Consider the following 17,654-nt stretch of genomic DNA (forward strand, 5'->3'; position numbering starts at 1 on the left):
AAACCATCTTTTCCATGAGGTTAATAGATATACTTTAGAGGCTGAGCAGTTCCAGTTAAGGTGATCTTTATGTTCCTGTAGTGCAGCCAAACAGTTAAAAGCAGGGTCTGCAAGAATTTTCATTACTTGTTAGTAAACACGACATTCAAACTGGCTCCTCCTCCTTGGCTCAGTGCCAGCGGCAGCGCACACCAACTGCCTCGAACTGTGAATAGCGAATACATTCACTAGCTTAGCAACCACCTGTAGCATTTGGTTTCTAAACGAGGGACACTCAGGGGCTGTGCCCCTCTTTGACATGTCAGCACAAGCTAATCACAGGGTTATTTGGCACGTACCTGCTCAGTAGAAAGCCGTCTCACATCGCTCTTTGTCCTGTGCTGCTCTCCAAGTGCCCGAAAGCGAGTGAAGGTTGAGCCAAGCTTCACCCTCGTTTTGTAAAAAGATTTATCTGTTTGCCATTTTGTTTCACTTTGGTTGTTTTTCTTGCTACGTCCGTTCTACATCCACTATTATAGCTGCTTGGGATAGCTTCTTCCACTCGATGATCAATACACAAAGTCACTTGCCCACTGGGCGTGCTGCGATGGCTGAGTTAACCATGCTTACTCTCTGCCCAAAAACATCCCAGTACAACCTAAACATCAACATACAGGCAGAGGAGAGGGTTTGAGGCAGACACAGACACTGACACACTTGTACAGAGGCCCATAAGTGACAAATAAGAAGGATTACTTTAAGTTTTAGAAAATCCTGCAGACCCTACCTTTAAATAACCTAAGTGTGGACTTTGCAACCTAAAAACAGATTCAACTATGAAGTAGGGCTGGGGCGATATGCTATTCTCACCATTCTATTCTATTATAATTCTATTATGATTTTTGGGTGCTGATTCGATTTAAATTGTGATTCTTCAATATGCACATCACGTGAGTCAGAGAGAAACATTTCACCCTCTGCTGGAGAAAAGTGATAACTTTGTCCAATCCAGTTTATAAACAAAGATTGAAATGAAGAATTTGAATTTGAAAAAAAATCCCAATTTTGATATTGTCAAACAAAAAGTCCTGATACATTGGAATTCAAGAGGAATCATATTGTGTTGTTCACTGTAACCCTTTACAGTCTCTATATTACTGCGTACTCAGTCCTTTCTGTCTGCTTATGTCCTTGTGTTTCAGGGGATGTATATCAAATCAACATATGATGGACTCCATGTCATCACTGGAACCACAGAGAATGTGAGTTTTTATTTCACTGAGTCAGAAGCTTCAAACTCCAGCAAACACATTTTCTGGTGTCATATTTCGCAATGACACCTCACCCACGCTCTAATGTATCTCAAATTTTCTCTCATCATCCTTTTCATTTCCATTTTTTTCTGCCTCTGCAGTCTCCGGCTGACCAATGTAAGAAGATCCATGCAGGAGATGAGGTGATCCAAGTCAACCACCAGACAGTGGTGAGTGGGGGAAGTTTCCAAACTCAACAGAGAATCACAGAAATAAACTTTCCATGTGTTTCACTGTGAATGCATACTGCAAACTGCCTTCTGTTCTCCATTCTGTGCTGTGCTGAGGAAATGTCAAGGTACATGATGTCTGCTACCACCACCACCACCACCACTGCCACTGCCACCGCCACCATGGTGCTTCCTGTCCTGTGCCTGTGTCGCTATGTAGGCTAATGAGACCTGCTTTGGGAGCAGATTATAGGACGATTGTTACAAGACCTTTGTTCAGTCCAGCGTGATTGTCAGAGCACACTTTTCTGGAATTTGTTCCCATTGTCACAAGAAACTCCTAAAGGAGGCGTCTGATTTGAAATGTGAACTCATGTTCCACTTTCAGACTTGAATAAGTTGTATTTCTTCCTTCAGCTCATCACATTAGAGGGGAACGCAGAATGGGCAGCCATTTTAAATGGAACAGTGCCTTGTGAGAGTATGTGATTGAGTACGCTGTCTATTGCCGGTTCTGTCAGCCCTGACACAAACGATTTGTTCCACCGTTTTTGGAGATTTCCGAGGGGGTAGAAAAGAGGTTTAATCTGTTTGCAGACGTCTTTCATGTGCTTTTTCGACAAGTATTTCCTCGTATGTCAGGATAGGTGCTGCTCATGTGAAAGTGGCGTGTAGGCGCTGGGGAGCAGCGTTGATTGACGCGCAAGGGAGCCTCGTGTTATCTCTCTCCCTCTCCCTCCTCGAGGTGACAGTGCAGATCGCACCCCGCCAGGCTCTCAGCTCCAACCGCTCATTACTCCCACAGCTAGACCCTCGCCACTCTGATCCCTCACCCTGGGGGATGAGATAAGCAGGGGGAGACAGAGGTGTGTGTGTGATGGGGAATGGGGGGTGAAATAGTCAGGGGATGCTGGGAAGTCGCAGAGCTGGGAGAGTGGGGCGAATAAGGAGGAGGAAGCAAAGAGGGACTTAGGGAGGAGAGGAAGCTGATGAAAGAAAAACGAGGGGGAGGAGGGGGGCTAAATGGAGCTGCTGAGGAGAGAAGATGGATACACTCCACCATCAAACTCTCTGTCAACATCTCTGCTGATAAGTTTATCTAGTGAGACTCCGTTTTCAAAAATGAGATTAGTGTGAGTATTGAATGAACAAACTCCATTACATTATAGAATCATTATGTGGGCCTAACTCACGTATTTAGCTACAGCGCTGCCTTCATGTCTATGCATGAGCTTCTGTTTGAGAACCACTTCAAAATAGGGCTCGCAGTTTTTAGCTCCGCTTCTCTTTTGAGGTAAAATGTGGAATTTGCTCAAAAACAAACTGATTGTTTGAAGAGGCAACATAATTATGTGGAGGTAAAAGCATCTGGGAAAATAATGACGACCCTGGGGATTTGAAAAACCTCCTCGGCAGCAGTTTATGTTCTATTATTACTATTTTTGGTAGGTTTCCCTGTTTCCCTCTGTTATCTGCATGTTTGCATAACAGAACTCTTTTAAACTGGCCTGGTTAGATCTGTGTTCAGTGCTGATGTACACTGTGTGCTGTCCACTGCTGTGGATGAGCTAACAGGGGAGCAGAAGTTTAACATGACGAAAGCAGGAGTTCATGGACAGGTCAGTCAAATCATGATCTCCCATTAGTGTTACAATCAATTCTCAGCTGGCCGATGCTGGTGGTGATGTGTTCACTTTATCATAGAGGCAAAATGCTTCAGAAACTTTAATTTATTTTCGGGAGTATACTTTTTTTTTTTTAATATGGGACTTGAGCTTCTGGGTGTCTTGCCAGGAGGATGCTTAAAAGACAACCCCGGTAACCGATCTATGAACCACTGGTAATCACACAAAAAAATAACATGGGGTCTGGGGGCTTCTGAAGTGCTCATCTATGTAAAGCTCGCCACACACTGGACAATTTCAGGCCAGATTCAGGGACCATATTGCCCTCATCAACAGTCAGGGGGTTTGACCTTATTCGGGGCACGCCCTACCTGATTATTTGTCCCAATACTCCATAAGTATGTGGAGTCAATACAAGCATTTTAGGTCACCCAGCCTGCACCAGAAACTTTCAGTAACCAGTGAGAGGAGCAGACTGGAACAGCTCACAAACATGACAGTGAACATAAACGAGAATGTACCTTGAGGCAAAAGGGATACAGAAAAGGAAGGAAAGCTAGTGGAATTATTTACCCATATTTTCCTCTTCATTTTTTTTCTCTGATGGAAAATAGAACTCACTCCAGGACAGGGAGCTGACGGCATCCACAGGCCTCCACATTTAGCTCCTGAAGTTCAATCACACAAGTTTCTGTGAGATCTCATGTCTCTGAAATCTTAACCAGAAATGTTAGTTTCGTGGAGCGGGGGGTGGGGAATCGCTGTGTGTTCAGAGGATTGCGATGTTAAGAATTGGTTTGTACCAAAGCCACCAGTTTTTTTTTTTGAAAAGTGGGGCAGAGGGGCAATAACTATTAGCAAAAGTGACTTTTGACAATGACTTTTACTTCAGTTAAGGCTATTATGAATGTGTGTGTGGTGTAGGCCTATTTCATGTTTAAGTGATTGTCATGTATTTTAAGTTCTCCAACTCACAAGCGGTATTAGCACAGGAAAGGCACCCAGTCAGAGCTCTCATGAAACTTGGCACAGATGCTACAGCAGAAGCAGCAGCACAACCTGTTTTTTAGCCTCAAGGAGGTCTGCTGCAACTCTTGGTAGCATGTGGATGGTGTGTGTAGGAGCTGGTTTCTATACTGCTGAAAAAAAAACACAGTTACAATGACTTACACATGAAGGACTTATGTGTGGGGACAGAATGACTTCTCTTTATATATTGAAAAAAATTAAATTAAAAATCTTTGAGATTTTATTATTGAAGACATTAATACTTATTATTTATACTTATATTATTACCAATTGCCAGGTACTGGGCATCGGTGCCGTATCGTTTCCAAATGTGAAAGGTACCCATCCCTACACACCCCTAAACTATTACTAAGCATCTGGGTTTTAAAAGCCAACTTGTGTGACCAGACTGATCCATAAAAGAAAAATGGTCCAGGACTTCCTTTTCCTGTGCTGGTCAAGGTTTAAAGTCCAATTTGCTATTTGAGAGGGGAGTACTAATTTAGAGTTTGAGGAGGGCATCCTCAACCACACAATTCAGTAAACAACTCCAGAGTAAAACAAACCACAGATCCACAGATATCCTGAACACTCTTGGTACCCATGAAGAACTCATCCTTAACCAAAGGTTAGCTTACTGCAGCCATCTTTGCTCATTCAAACAAACAAAGGATATGAGTTTTCACTAGTCATGTCTCTCTGTTATTAATCTCATCATAACAATCTTTGTCTTGTTGGAAGTGGTCCTTATTCTACTTTTTGGAACAAGGCATGTAAAATTATTTCTGGAGTAGAGATTCACTTTGTGCAGTCGACTTATATATAGACAGATTTCTTGTAACGTCACATTTGAGCCCTGTGTCTGTCATTCAGAAGAGACCCCGCTGAACATTTGATCATGTAAATCAGTTTATATGAATATGTATTGACATGGCTCTTTGTGACCTTTAGTCTGAGCGGACTGCAGTATCAGCTTACCTCTGTGGCTGCTCTCGTTGCTGCTGAACGCTGCCTGAACCCAGGCTCTTTCTGAACTGGCCAAAGAGAACAGGAAACATGCCACAAAAGGCTGACACAGACTGGTCATCATTATGTCAGGAATAAGGTCAGAGCAGTCCTGTGTGTGTGTGTGTGTGTGTGTGTGTATGTGTGTGTGTGTGTGTGTGTGTAAGCATGGTGGCCTCTGCGGACACTTCTAGTAGCTGAGACTCGTGTAGCCAATCAATGGGCTGACGAGTGCAGCGAGCTCTGGAGACGGGCTGGCCGGAACACGAGGAAACAGTGCAGTCAGCACTCCTTTCTAACTCCTCGACCATCCTGCGCTCTCCCTGGATCTTAAACACCCTGACTAAGCTTTATTTTAGTATGACTGTGTTCAGACCAGTGGCTGAGGGACAGTGTGGGGTTTTGCTTTAATAGTTAAGGGGCTGAATGTTTATGATAAATGAAATGAATCTTGTTGACAGAAGATATTTCCATACAAGTACGTCCATTGACCAAACTACACAGTGATACCACATCAAATAGCAGCAGGTGGAGACCATTGACCATTTTGAGAAAGACACTGTGCATCCATTAGGGGTGGGAGAAAAAAAATCAAAAACTGATATATCAGGGTTTTATGTTTGCCAATACCAAAATCAGGATTCTTTGTCAGAATTTTTTTTTTTTCAAATTCAAATTCTTCATTTCAGTGTTTGTTTATAAACTGGATTGGAAAAAAGTTACCACTTTTCCCCAGCAGAGGGTGAAATAATTCTCTCTGACTCTCGTGATGTGCATTTTATGGGAAAACATGGCGACTGATATAGTCTGTAGACATTATCATCATTTAACTTTTTCACATGGTCTGGTGTTAAGAAAGCAAAGTAAAAGTTGCAAAAATCAGTAATATCCAAGAATCGCGTTTGAAACGAATCGACACCCCAAAAACCGTAACAGAATTGAATGGTGAGAAGAACATATCGTTCCAGCACTAGCATCCATTCCCTTGCATTGTAAGGCTTCAAGCCAAAATACCACCACAGGCACCAAAATGTTGAACTGTTGTAGCTACAGGACTGAAGTTATGATAAAATGTCAAAGATCTTTCAGGTCCACAAAGTCCACAGCAGAATAGATTGACCTGGTCATTTGAAGCAGGCATTCATGGCTTAGCAAAGTCCATTGACAGTTGTGTTAGTCAATTTTGTTTTCACTCACAGTTCTTTCTCCAAGAGGAAACAACACTGCTGGCTATCAATCATAATATCATTAATAAATACTTCAAATAGACAAGCATGAAAGGAACCAACCAAGGGGACACAAAGCATATTTGAGAAAGTTCATTTGAAGTGTATTGATTTGCATTGATTCTGATTTGAAGCCGGTCACCAGGGGGAGCTCTGGAAGTTTAAGCTACAATGTTGTTGGTGTCATAGATCAGTGTTCCTCAGATTGCCCCCCCCCCCCAAAATAAGTAAATAAAATAAATAAATAAATAAATAAATGGTCAATGCTGAACCATTGAGCCAGCTAGCCTCTAGAACATCAGCACAGATAGAAAACTGATGTTTTATAAACTCACATCATACATGTGACAATGTTTTATAGATAACTCTTCACACCTCCCAACCCCCCCAACCTCATTTTTGCTTCACTTTAAAATGAGACTTTTGGTTGAAGAAGGCAAACTTACACTGGCGCTCCCACAGTGTCTCCAATGCTCACTGGAGGTGAAAAAATATCAATATGACAATTTATCGTGATACTTTGACCTGTGATAAAATATAAATATTTCAACCCTTAATATTGATATTTTTGTCAAATTAAAATTTATACTTTAGGTGAGGTAGAGGTACAATGAGTCTTCCGCACCTCCACTGTAATAGATGGCGCCAAAGAGCTACTGCGCTGTATGTTGACCATAAACTGTATGATAAATATAATGTCAAAGTATATTCAAAACATTTTATTCATAAATTTGATGATTTGGGTTTGGATATCGTTAGCATCAATGTTTTCTTTCTATTCTTGGGTGGGCAAACCTTTTTCTTTATCTGAATGTTCTATAAAAAACACAATATGCACTCTGTTATGGCCAACCACTAGGAGGCCCTGAAGAAGCACTCTTGGTCTGAGGACCACAACTGAAAACTGATCTACATTAGTGTACTCTGTTGACTTTGGCATGCTGGACTGTAACTGAGGATATTTACATAATTTCTTTGCTGCCCCTTAGTGATGTGTCATTTAATCATTGGATTTTATGCTCAATTAATAATGTTTGGTGAAAGAAAAAAAATCAAAAACTGATGTATCCGAATTTTTTTGTTCAACAGGATCAAAATCAGGATTCTTTATCAAAAAGTTTTTTTTTTTTTTTTGTCAAATTCAAATTCTTCATTTCAGTCTTTGATCATAAACTGGATTGGAAAAAAGTTACCACTTTTCTCCAGCAGAGGGTGAAATAATTCTCTCTGACTTGTGTGATGTGCATTTTAGGGGAAAATATGACTCCTGGTATAGTCTGGTAGACATTATCATCATCATTTAACTTTTTCACATGGTCTGGCGTTATAAAAGCAAACCAAATTTGAAAAAATTGTAAATATTGAAGAATCGTAATTTGAATCAAATCCCCCCCCCCCCTCCGAATTTGAATCGAACTGAATTGTGAGAATAGCAAATCGTCCCAGCCCTACTATCTATGACACATCATTCTCTTTGCGTGGTGGTGGGTTGAGGCAGTTTAAGGGCTTCCTGTAAGCTCATGGTGGTTTTCCTCTGAGACAACGGGCACATAACCAAAGTGCTTCATGTACGGCAGTGTGCAGTACAGTGTGGTGGCAGTTTTTTCGGTAGCCCGGTGTGTGTGCTTCTCAGGTGGGCTGGCAGCTGAAGAACCTGGTCAACGCCCTGAGAGAGGACCCATGTGGAGTCATCCTCACGCTGAAGAAAAGGCCCCAGAACACCCTGAGCTCCACTCCAGCCCTGCTCAGGAACGTCCGCTGGAAACCCCTGGGCCTGCAGGTAAAGCAACAACACATGGACGCTCAGTCAGAAGTAAGGTTGCAAACTGTTTGTTCCATCCTGACCTGAAAAAATCATCACTCAGTGACACGGTGCTCTCCTGTGAGTAATCGAAGTTTGACTGCTCTCCAAACCCTCTCTTATATGTGCATACTACTCGTGTTTAAAGTCAGGGGTTTGAGGTAGAAAGATCCCCCACAGTGTACAGTAAGTTGTCTTGTACCACTGCCTTTATCTTTGACTCACTCTCAGCTCTTTTTCTTTTTTTGTTCCCTGCCCACGCTCTCCTTTCTCCTGCCGGCATTTTAAAACAAACATTTTCAAAGGAAACTTGTTGGGTGTTTGACCTTGCATCAATACTCCTGTTGAGTGTTTCAACAAGTTGCTGGGTTTTTTTTTTGCTGCCTGCCATATTGCTGGCACAGCTTAAAGCCATTCACAAATGTGTTGGTTATTTTACTGCTACCTTGAGTGAACTATTGTGTATAAAAAGGATACAATTTTAGACACATTTTCCTCATAAATGACTGATTTAAATGGTGAAATGTAGCTTGAATGTCCTGGCAGAGGTAGTACAAGTTACCAATCAACTCACACACTTGGGTGCACAGAAGACTTTTGCCTTGATTCATTTAACCTTTTGCTGCGATGGACCTCTAACATTTTCAGACTAGATTTTATCTAAGAGGAATGCTTGTTTGAAGCGCTTACAGCTCAGAGCGGATGTACAAATTTTGCTTGAGGACAAATACCTTGTAATGTTCTGTCTCTCACTCAGAACAAATTTTTGTGTGTGGATAGTGCGTAGCTGTGTGAGGCGGACAGAGGAGCAAGGCGAGGGCTAATCTGATGCTGCCTGAGTGCTCTCTGCAGCAGCCACTGTCATGTTTCTGCATATCTGTGAGTGTACAAAGGCAGTACGTATACATGTGACTCCACATTCACATGTGCTTCTCTGCTCTTGAGTGCTTTGTCGATCTGATGCCTATAGTGCCCTTGAAATCAGAGAAAGAGAGTCTGTGGCAGCGTCTTCACCTTCTCTGTCTGTAATGAGGTTGCTGCCTTGTTGGATCAGCACTCTAAGTTGTTTCCATAAGCTTATTGTTATATTTACTGTGTGCAACAGCAGAGGATTGTGGGAATTCAACCCTGATGGGCTGCTTAGACACAGACGTGCCGTGAGCGCCTAGATCAGAGCGCAGAGATATCTGTGGGAGAAGAGAAGAAAGGAATGTTTTAGATTTGTTCTCTCTCGGAAAGACTGGAGCTCTTAATTATTCATAAGCAACTACAGGCAGCTCCACTGGCTCTGAAACAAGAGCTGCTACTCAGCAAATACTGGAGATAATGCACTGAATCCAAAATATCCTGCTAAACAGCCTGAAATGCGTGTGTGTATGTGTGTATGTGTTGAGTTGTGCACACATTCACACGCGTTGCCCTTTGCAGGTTTGTCCATCCGGATGTGTCCAGTCGAGTGTGTGACAGTGCATGTATGTGCAGGCATGCAGAGGGGTGCATCCGTTATCTGTCTGGTTGCTCCTTTGAGAGCTGAGGGAAATGGGTCACTGCACTCTGTGAGCTTGATCTTGTCTCAAACCGAAGACTGTACACAGCACCAGAACAAACAAACATCCAAACACATGCACTCTCTTAGTGCTAAGCCTCGTTTCAGGAGATAAATTCTGCATCTGTGAAGTTTAGCCCAAATGTGGCAAATGGCTGGATTATCACTAAATCCACAAAGGCAACAATTTATCTGAAAAATTATCCTGTGATTCCAGCTCCAAATCCCTCCATGGCAACCTCCTTAAGTCCTCTCAGCAACAAAACCTCTCCCTCTATTTTTCTGTTGGTGTCTTTGTGCTTTCGCCAGTGTTGGTTTTCCAGCATGATAGGAAGGAGTGAGAGCAATTCAGTGATCCATTGTGATAAAATGACGCCAGAAAGGATTTTGATGAATACATTGAGGAATACTGTGAGGCTGCATTATTCATGCAGGTCTTCTGCACTGCTCCAAAATGTGTGTGTGTACAAGAGCCTGCTTCATGTGTGCCTGAGGACCACTTCAGTATCCATATCACAGGTCGCTTCACCAGTAACACGTGTGCCTCACATAGTCCGTGACCTCGCTTTCATAAATCTGTTATATGTTTAGATACATAAATAATTACTCTTTGGGAATGTGTGCTATTTTAGGCAACAGTTATGTATTATTAACAGGCCCTGCTGAAAGAGTGAAGGGTTATAGCTCCTTTGATTTCTTTCTACATTCTTCACTTTATTTCTGTGACATTTTTCATTCAGTGCTACTTAATGCCCTGCAAATTTTTCGCAAATAAATTTTCGGTCTTAAATCTTAAAGCTCCTGTGAAGAGTCTCTTGTTGATTATGAAACACACTTGAGTTAAGATTTATATGAGCCACAAAAGCAAACAGGAGCATAAACGGCACTATTTTGATCATTTCTGTGCTATTATTTTTAAGGAAGGTGTCAGACAAAGTGATGAGCCGCACAATACCAAAAGAGCCTTTCTTTACATTTTTAACTGTAATGGTGCAAAGTGAGAGGTGAATGTGACCGTCAGCAGACAGCAGGATGAGACTTCCCATCAGAAAAAACACTTCTTTAACATGCACAGGAAAAGATCAGCAAGGACAGAGCGCCAATATCAAATCAGCTAAAAAGTCTTGTAGTAAAACTACTCTATACCATGTTTAGCTCAGCTTTGGTTTGACTTTGAGCAAAGTAATTTCTATTTTGGTCAATAATGAAGAAGAAATGGCAGTTTACTGCAAAAGCTGCTGGTAGAAATAGAAAAATTGCTGATGTATCATTATTCTGATTAGGGCTGCAGCTATCGAATATTTTAGTATTGGAGTATTCTATTGAAAATCCCATGGATTAATCGAGTAATCGGATAAAATACATTTTTGTTTAGTTAAAGAGCAGTTATTTTTCAAATGAAAATTTTTCTCTTTAAGAAATAGAATTTTCTGATACAGCATGTCAATAAGAGCACTTGCTTTGGTAGCTCCAAAATATGTAAACACACTTTGACACATTTTTTGTGCCTTGTACATCTCATCAAATGTTGCAGACCCAAATGGCACCTGTTTCGTAGAATGACCCATTGGTCTCCAAACTCCAGAAAAGAAGCTAGATTTGTTGCTAGTTGCTATTTTGTATAAGAGGTAGCTTGAGGGGTCTCAAAACCCCCTTAATATGGCCTCAGCTCTACTTGAAATACTACTCTTTGATCTTTTTTCAAATTAAACGATTCCTCGAGGCAGAGAAAATTACTTGAGTATTTTTTGTAATCAAGTACCTCGAATCATTCGAGGAATCATTTCAGCTCTAATTCTGATACATCAGAAAGCTCTGATTAAATTAGACATCTGTGGCAGACTGACATGTAACACATTGACTGATGTGACTGACTCACATGCAGGTTGATATTTCTACATGCTGCGTAGTCTTTTAGGGTCACTGAAGTAGAGCAAAGATGTTAATGGTGTAACTTATAACAAACATACAAGGAGGACTGGGGCCACTGATTGTTTTTTTTTTTTATTAAGGTAAGTATGGTAGCGCATTACTGCCATATCAAGAAAAATATCTGTATCACAGAAAAAACAGGAAACTCATCACATTATTTTGATATAGATTTTTATTTTTTTAGTAAATCCTTTAAAATGGTACTTTCAACGTTTTAAATTTAAAAGGGCTGTAAGGAGTTTAAAAGTGATCTTGAAAAAGTCTCCCTTCTAGATATCTGCCTGATTGTAATCCACACTTTAAAATGAGATTATCAACACTAATATTACAGGTTACAGGTTATTTCAAAATGCTTCTTCTTAGCTTTCTGACCTGATTGATGTATAGCATGCGTAAGTCTCTGTTGCAACACCACTCTGGCTGATGAAGTTTAGAAGTGAGAAGATAGATCTGTGTTTTATCTCTGCTGAAAACAGTTTCTGTGATTAATTTTGTAGTGATGGTGGACACAGGAGCCAAACTGTCAGACAGAAAAAAGGACAGAAGAGCAGAAGAAAGATAAACAGGAGAGAGATACAGCCCAAGCTAAAGGCTAACACAGGGGCTAAACTGTTTGTGATAATGTTGATTCCAACCCACATGCAGCAGTTATTCTGCAGTGGTCTGTTCAAACTTGAGAGTCTATCAATAAAATGAAGAGTGAGGTTACGTTAGCTCTGATTGATAGATGACTAGCAGGACATAGCTAACCAGGATTCACTAATTACAGACATGTCTTAGAGCACCAGGCTGTCAGCTGCTCTTTATATAAACAGCTACTTAACTACTTACAAACTGACAGTGTTTACTTGTTGTCACGTTAGCCTACAGATATGTCGGAGCGCTGGCCTGCGAATAGCGCTACATATAGCCGGCTGCTAAAATGTTTGCTTGTTGTCACGTTTCAAACCGTAGGCTATGTAAATGTACTGATAAGTACCTTACCTGGGCGCGCTGTCTCCCGTGAAAAATTGTCTTGAACAAAGAAAATTTATTTTGAGCCGATCTCCATAGAACAAACACATATCTTGTTAAAAGTCACGTCTTTACGACAGTGTGCATGAGACTCTAGGGAAAAAGGTGGCGAGGCAGTTCAATTAAAATAGATCCTCCTCATAGCATGAGTAAACTTCAGGGCTCTGGGATTAAATGATTCATTTTTAGGAACTTATCTGAGTTCTGACCCTAATGTCAAAGTTTAAAAAAAATGTTTTAAAATTTTCCTAGATTAATCATCACCAAAAAAAAAGATATCTGTGGCTTTTAATCCTCGCCAGAACACCTTTCCCTATAATCAAGAGTCCTTTTACCTTCTGATGGAAAAGACTTGAATCAGTATTGGCACAACTATAACCACTGAAACCAGGTAGGTGTCATAAACTAAGCTAAAATGTTAACGTAACAGGCTGTGTTGATGTCTTCTGTGACAAAAAGATTCATGAAGAGTGACTATTAAAAGTAGGAGAGATAAATATTTCATTAAAAGAATACTATTTACACACATAAAGGACACTATCATCTAAGAGATCAGGGGTGCCAAAAGTCCATCACTGGATTTTTAAGTAAGAAGTCACTTTTTTTTTTTAAATGTTACATTTTTTTAAACCCTGGTTGTAAATTTTCAGATGTTTGATTTAGTGCAGAGTTTTTAAGATTCCAGCCTCTCAGGGAGTTAATGTGATGTTAAGTGTGTGTTTCTAGAGTGTGTGTATGTTTCTGTGTGTGATCATTATGGATGTGTAAATGTGAAAGCTGCTGGATGGTTATCACTTGTGTGGGCAGGATTTCAGCGGTAGATTTGAAGGTAATTTGGAGTGGACGCTGCAGGGGTCAAATGGTTTAAGTGCAGTTTTAACAGACTGGATTTCCGCCTGCTGTGACGGTCCTATCCCTCACTACTTACACCCCCCTCCTCCTCCTCTTTTCCATGAAGGCAGCAGTGGGCTGTAATCACTAAATTACTGTTTTCACTCTCAGCTCCAGTCACCACACTGCACAGCTCCCCCACCTCACGCTCTCACTCCTGCAGTCTCTCATTCTTTGTCCTATTTCCTTTGCTCTCCCCTCTTTCTCTCATGTCCCTCTTTTTCCACCCCGTCTTCATTATTTATTGTGCGGCTGACTTACTGTAAGCTGAATTCAAAAGAGGACGACTATGAGAGGGAGAGGGGAGGAGGAGGGGATGAAGACAGAGAGATGGGTTGGGGATGGTGGAAAGGAGGAGGAAGGGAAGGAAGGATGGAAAGTTTGGAATAAGAAATGAATTTGCCTAATGCACCGCTGATGAAATGATGAAACACTGGGCTTCCTTAATGAGAACACTGCCCGGCTCTCCACGGCTGAAGCTCTGTCTCTGTTTATCCATTCTGTCCACACTCACATCTCTTCTCTAAAACCCCGCTTCCTCCTCAGACAATACAGTAAAACATCCCATTTCTCAAACCGTTCCCCTGGGAGAGATCTCTTGGCAGGATAGGCGTTTGTCACCGCAGCTGTTCAGACTGCAAACAAATATTCTCTTGAAATTTGGCCCGACTTTCCATGACATCAGAGACGAGGCATCCTGTCCTCAATGAGGACCTGATGACAAATTAAACTGCGTGTCCTTGAGTCAAGCTGAGGTAGGAGGCCGTGCTAGCTTCACTCCATCCTTCGCTCTTCTTCTCCTGTGGCGCTAAAGAGAGGAGAGGGGTGAGGGTAGAGGAAGAGCGAGGAAAGAGGAGGAAAGGAGAGGTTGTCATGGGAACAGACATGGAGAGCCCTGTGTGTGTGAAGAGGCTTGAGACAAAATGACAGAACAGCAAAGCGATTGAACGTGGGAGAGGCTGCACAGTCAGACAGATATAAAAAAGACTACACACAAACACATAGCAGCTCCATGGAAGCAGCTCCTGTTTGTGATTCAGTGTTAAACAACTCAGAGAAAGAAATCACAAATAACAGATCTCTTTCCTTCAGCGTCACCTGACTGTTTGTTTTTTGAGGCAGAGACCCCTGATCCATCCTCTGATTGTAACTCAGTGCTTAAATTAAGTTTTATCCTCTTCTCTCTACAGCCCGTCCCCACCAGCCCCACCAGCACTTCCCCCACACCTGGCGGGACTCTGGGCATGTCCAAGATGGACGCTCCCAGCATGCAGGACGTCTACATCCTCTCTCCTGTCTCTGGACTCTACAGCACCAGGTCAGACACTTCGGCTCACATATGTTTGATGCTGGTGATTAGTTTGATTATCTCGATCCTGCTGATGAAAGCGCTGATGACAGAGATGATGACAGGTCTGCTCTCCTCAGGGAGGAGATGGGTCTGATGTCATGTGACGACATCAGCCGCTACAGCGTGAGCTCCCAGTCTGGCTCCAAAGGCTCAGAGGCTGTTAGCTATTACCTGGACCAGGACAGCGGTCAGTTCTTCTCACTGCTGGAAGGAGACGGACCTCCTGGCCCTGACTATGACCGGGGCCGCAATACTGGGGTCCGCCGGCGTGACAAGACCCCCACCCATGGTAAGACGCACACACAGTAAGCGTGGGGCAGTAAGGCCCTGGCAGCATGTTCTCTCCCACCAGCTTTTTTTTTACCTTTTCTCCTCCCGTCTTCATCACTCGCTCCATGGCTCTGCCTCTCTGTGTCTTTATGTTGCGTCACACGTCCAAAAACCACTGATCACATGACAAAGGGTCAGTCCAAAAACTCTGTCTCCAGCTCCCTGTCTGCCCCACCACTTGTGTCACCCTTGTCCAAGACAGCTTCGTGGACATCCTGTTACGTCCCGGGAGACTCTCAAAAGGCCTACAAAGTGCAAGACTAGGGTCATGTGACAGACAGAAGCACTGGATGACTGCACATAGGAAGACCCTCTAGTTACTGTCTAAGCTTAACACACCATGAAAGAGGTAACTTGAGGTGTCTACATGAAGAGGATGAAGCATGGTGAGTGGGTGGTAGATTAGAAACGTGATGTGGTAGACAGACCTGACATGAATCAAAACAAACTGACACAAAAAAGATTTCACAATGATTTTCTTGGTTTGAAAATGACAGATCTACAGATAAAAATCTAGTCCCTTCAATTTGACTGTTCTTAGCCATCGTGGCAGTGGAGTCTAAACTTGCATTTGACAAGGGGAACAGGACTCCTGAATAATCTCCCTAGCTGGTTTAATCGCTGTAATTATTCGGTACAAATTGAAGTCACAGTCAAATGTTGGCTTGCTTGTTTGCTATGACTCATTTTATATTTATCCTCTAGAATGACGTTTTTTATTAGACAAGGTGAACAGATCTCAAGATTATGAATGTTGACCTCGCCCACTCTTCTACATAGCAATTGGTAACTTAAAGATGCACTCACTACCTGCTACTGTTACCTGGATGCAGAATGAGATCCAACATTCTCCAGTTTAGCATGCTAACAGAAGCTAACAGTTTTGCCTTGGTGTCAAACATGTGTGTCAACATGCAGAGAAGAATGTGCCAGATTCGTTTGATATGATGTGGGATTTGGTTTTCTCTGGTATGATTTAGAACAAATTGAAAATGTTTTTTTAAGGCACGCAGATGGCCTAGGGGTTTAGGTCACGCAGGTGGCTGGGGTTTGAATCCCCACTCTTGCCTTGTTTCCTCCACTATCCACTCTCCTCTCTTCTATTCAATTAAAGGCATAAAGCCCAAAAATAATTAAAAAATAAAATGGGTTTTGATAAACCACAGTTAAGTTTTTGACATAGCTGGATGATTCGTAAAAAAAACCTTGAGGTAACTTTGAAATGAACGTACAAATAATTTGATATCAATGATACATTTGTGAGAGCTCTCTTGACTTTGATTTTTCAATCTGTATAACTAAATTAACTTTTCTTCTCTTTTTGCATTTTTATTTCAGGCTCTACTTTTAGTTAAAACACTGCTCCCAGCCAGAGCAGCTATCTCTGGTTGACAGACTATAATCTACCAAAAAAAACTTTTTAACACTTAGAATATTTGACAGGTAATGATTCAGATATTTCCCTGAGAAACTGGAGAAAAATAAAGCTCAGCTTAAAAAAAAAGAAGAAGTAAGTCTTAGGTATCATTTACTTTTTGCATACAATCAAGGCGACACACAGTTGATCATTGTCTTCTTTGGCTGCAAGATGAGCATTAAGGGAGGACTGATGGCTAATGTGTAAAAAATACACTTCATTAGTTTAATGGTGTGACAATATTTCAAAAAACAACACTGTTTGCTGTAATTTGACACTTTAGTAGCCCTGCAAAGCAAAACAACAGGAATATCACGACAGTGCACTACAGCTGTAACTCCTTGAGTTTTTGCCCAAGTGAAAAAAAAATAAATCTAAAAATAAAGCTGAGAAGCTGTGCTTTCAATTACAGTGGTCTGTCTCACTAAACTCCTAAAAAATAGTTTTGTTTTGTGTTTTTCTTTGGTTACACTGCTAATACTTTCATGCTTTTAGCAATAACCATATTTTGTAAAACTCAAGTTTATGTTTCACTGGAAAAGCGGGCCAGGGCACTCAGGCAGTGGACAATTTCAGGCCATTTTACAGTCATAATAACAAAATATGTCCAGATCATTTTAGCCTCTGTAGGTAAGTTACTTTTGTTTCGTATTCTCATTCTATTAAAATAATGGCCTAAGTCAATTTTTGACGAAATTAGTTTTTTGCCTAAATCATCTCTTGATAATGCTGGACACCGCTGGTAAAATAGCTTATAGCTTCAGCTAAAAGGATCATGCTCTTTAACCCCTATAGGACAATGGTCTAAAATGTGACTTGGGCAATTGAACAAGCTTTCATGATAGCGGTTTACTATCACAAAGGCTTGGGTATAATGTTGTGTAGTAATTTAGTCCGAATTTCACTAGCTACTGTCAAACTACAAATTTAGCTACTTCTAGCTAGCTACCTATTCTTGGCTAGCCCTCTTCTTTCTGTAACTAAACATAAATCAGCACAAAGCAATAACACCCCTCAAAGTTTTAGAATTAAAGAAATGTTTTTGT

At 41.4% G+C, this 17,654-nt stretch overlaps 1 protein-coding gene across 2 annotated transcripts in view; it reads left to right on the forward strand.

Annotated features, from left to right (window-relative positions):
* LOC141793351 (connector enhancer of kinase suppressor of ras 2) overlaps positions 1-17,654 on the forward strand; it is a 71,055-nt gene that overhangs the window by 34,993 nt on the left and 18,408 nt on the right. For both annotated transcript variants that reach the window (XM_074673976.1, XM_074673977.1), the window contains exons 7-11: positions 1,182-1,241; positions 1,394-1,462; positions 7,960-8,106; positions 14,701-14,828; positions 14,939-15,150. In XM_074673976.1, the coding sequence (XP_074530077.1) occupies positions 1,182-1,241; positions 1,394-1,462; positions 7,960-8,106; positions 14,701-14,828; positions 14,939-15,150 (616 nt within the window). The remainder of the gene's footprint in view (positions 1-1,181; positions 1,242-1,393; positions 1,463-7,959; positions 8,107-14,700; positions 14,829-14,938; positions 15,151-17,654) is intronic.

The sequence above is a fragment of the Halichoeres trimaculatus genome, unplaced genomic scaffold (assembly GCF_033239565.1).
Source record: "Halichoeres trimaculatus isolate MK-OKI-2021-1 unplaced genomic scaffold, fHalTri1.1 fHalTri1_scaffold_7, whole genome shotgun sequence".
NCBI lineage: Eukaryota > Metazoa > Chordata > Actinopteri > Labriformes > Labridae > Halichoeres > Halichoeres trimaculatus.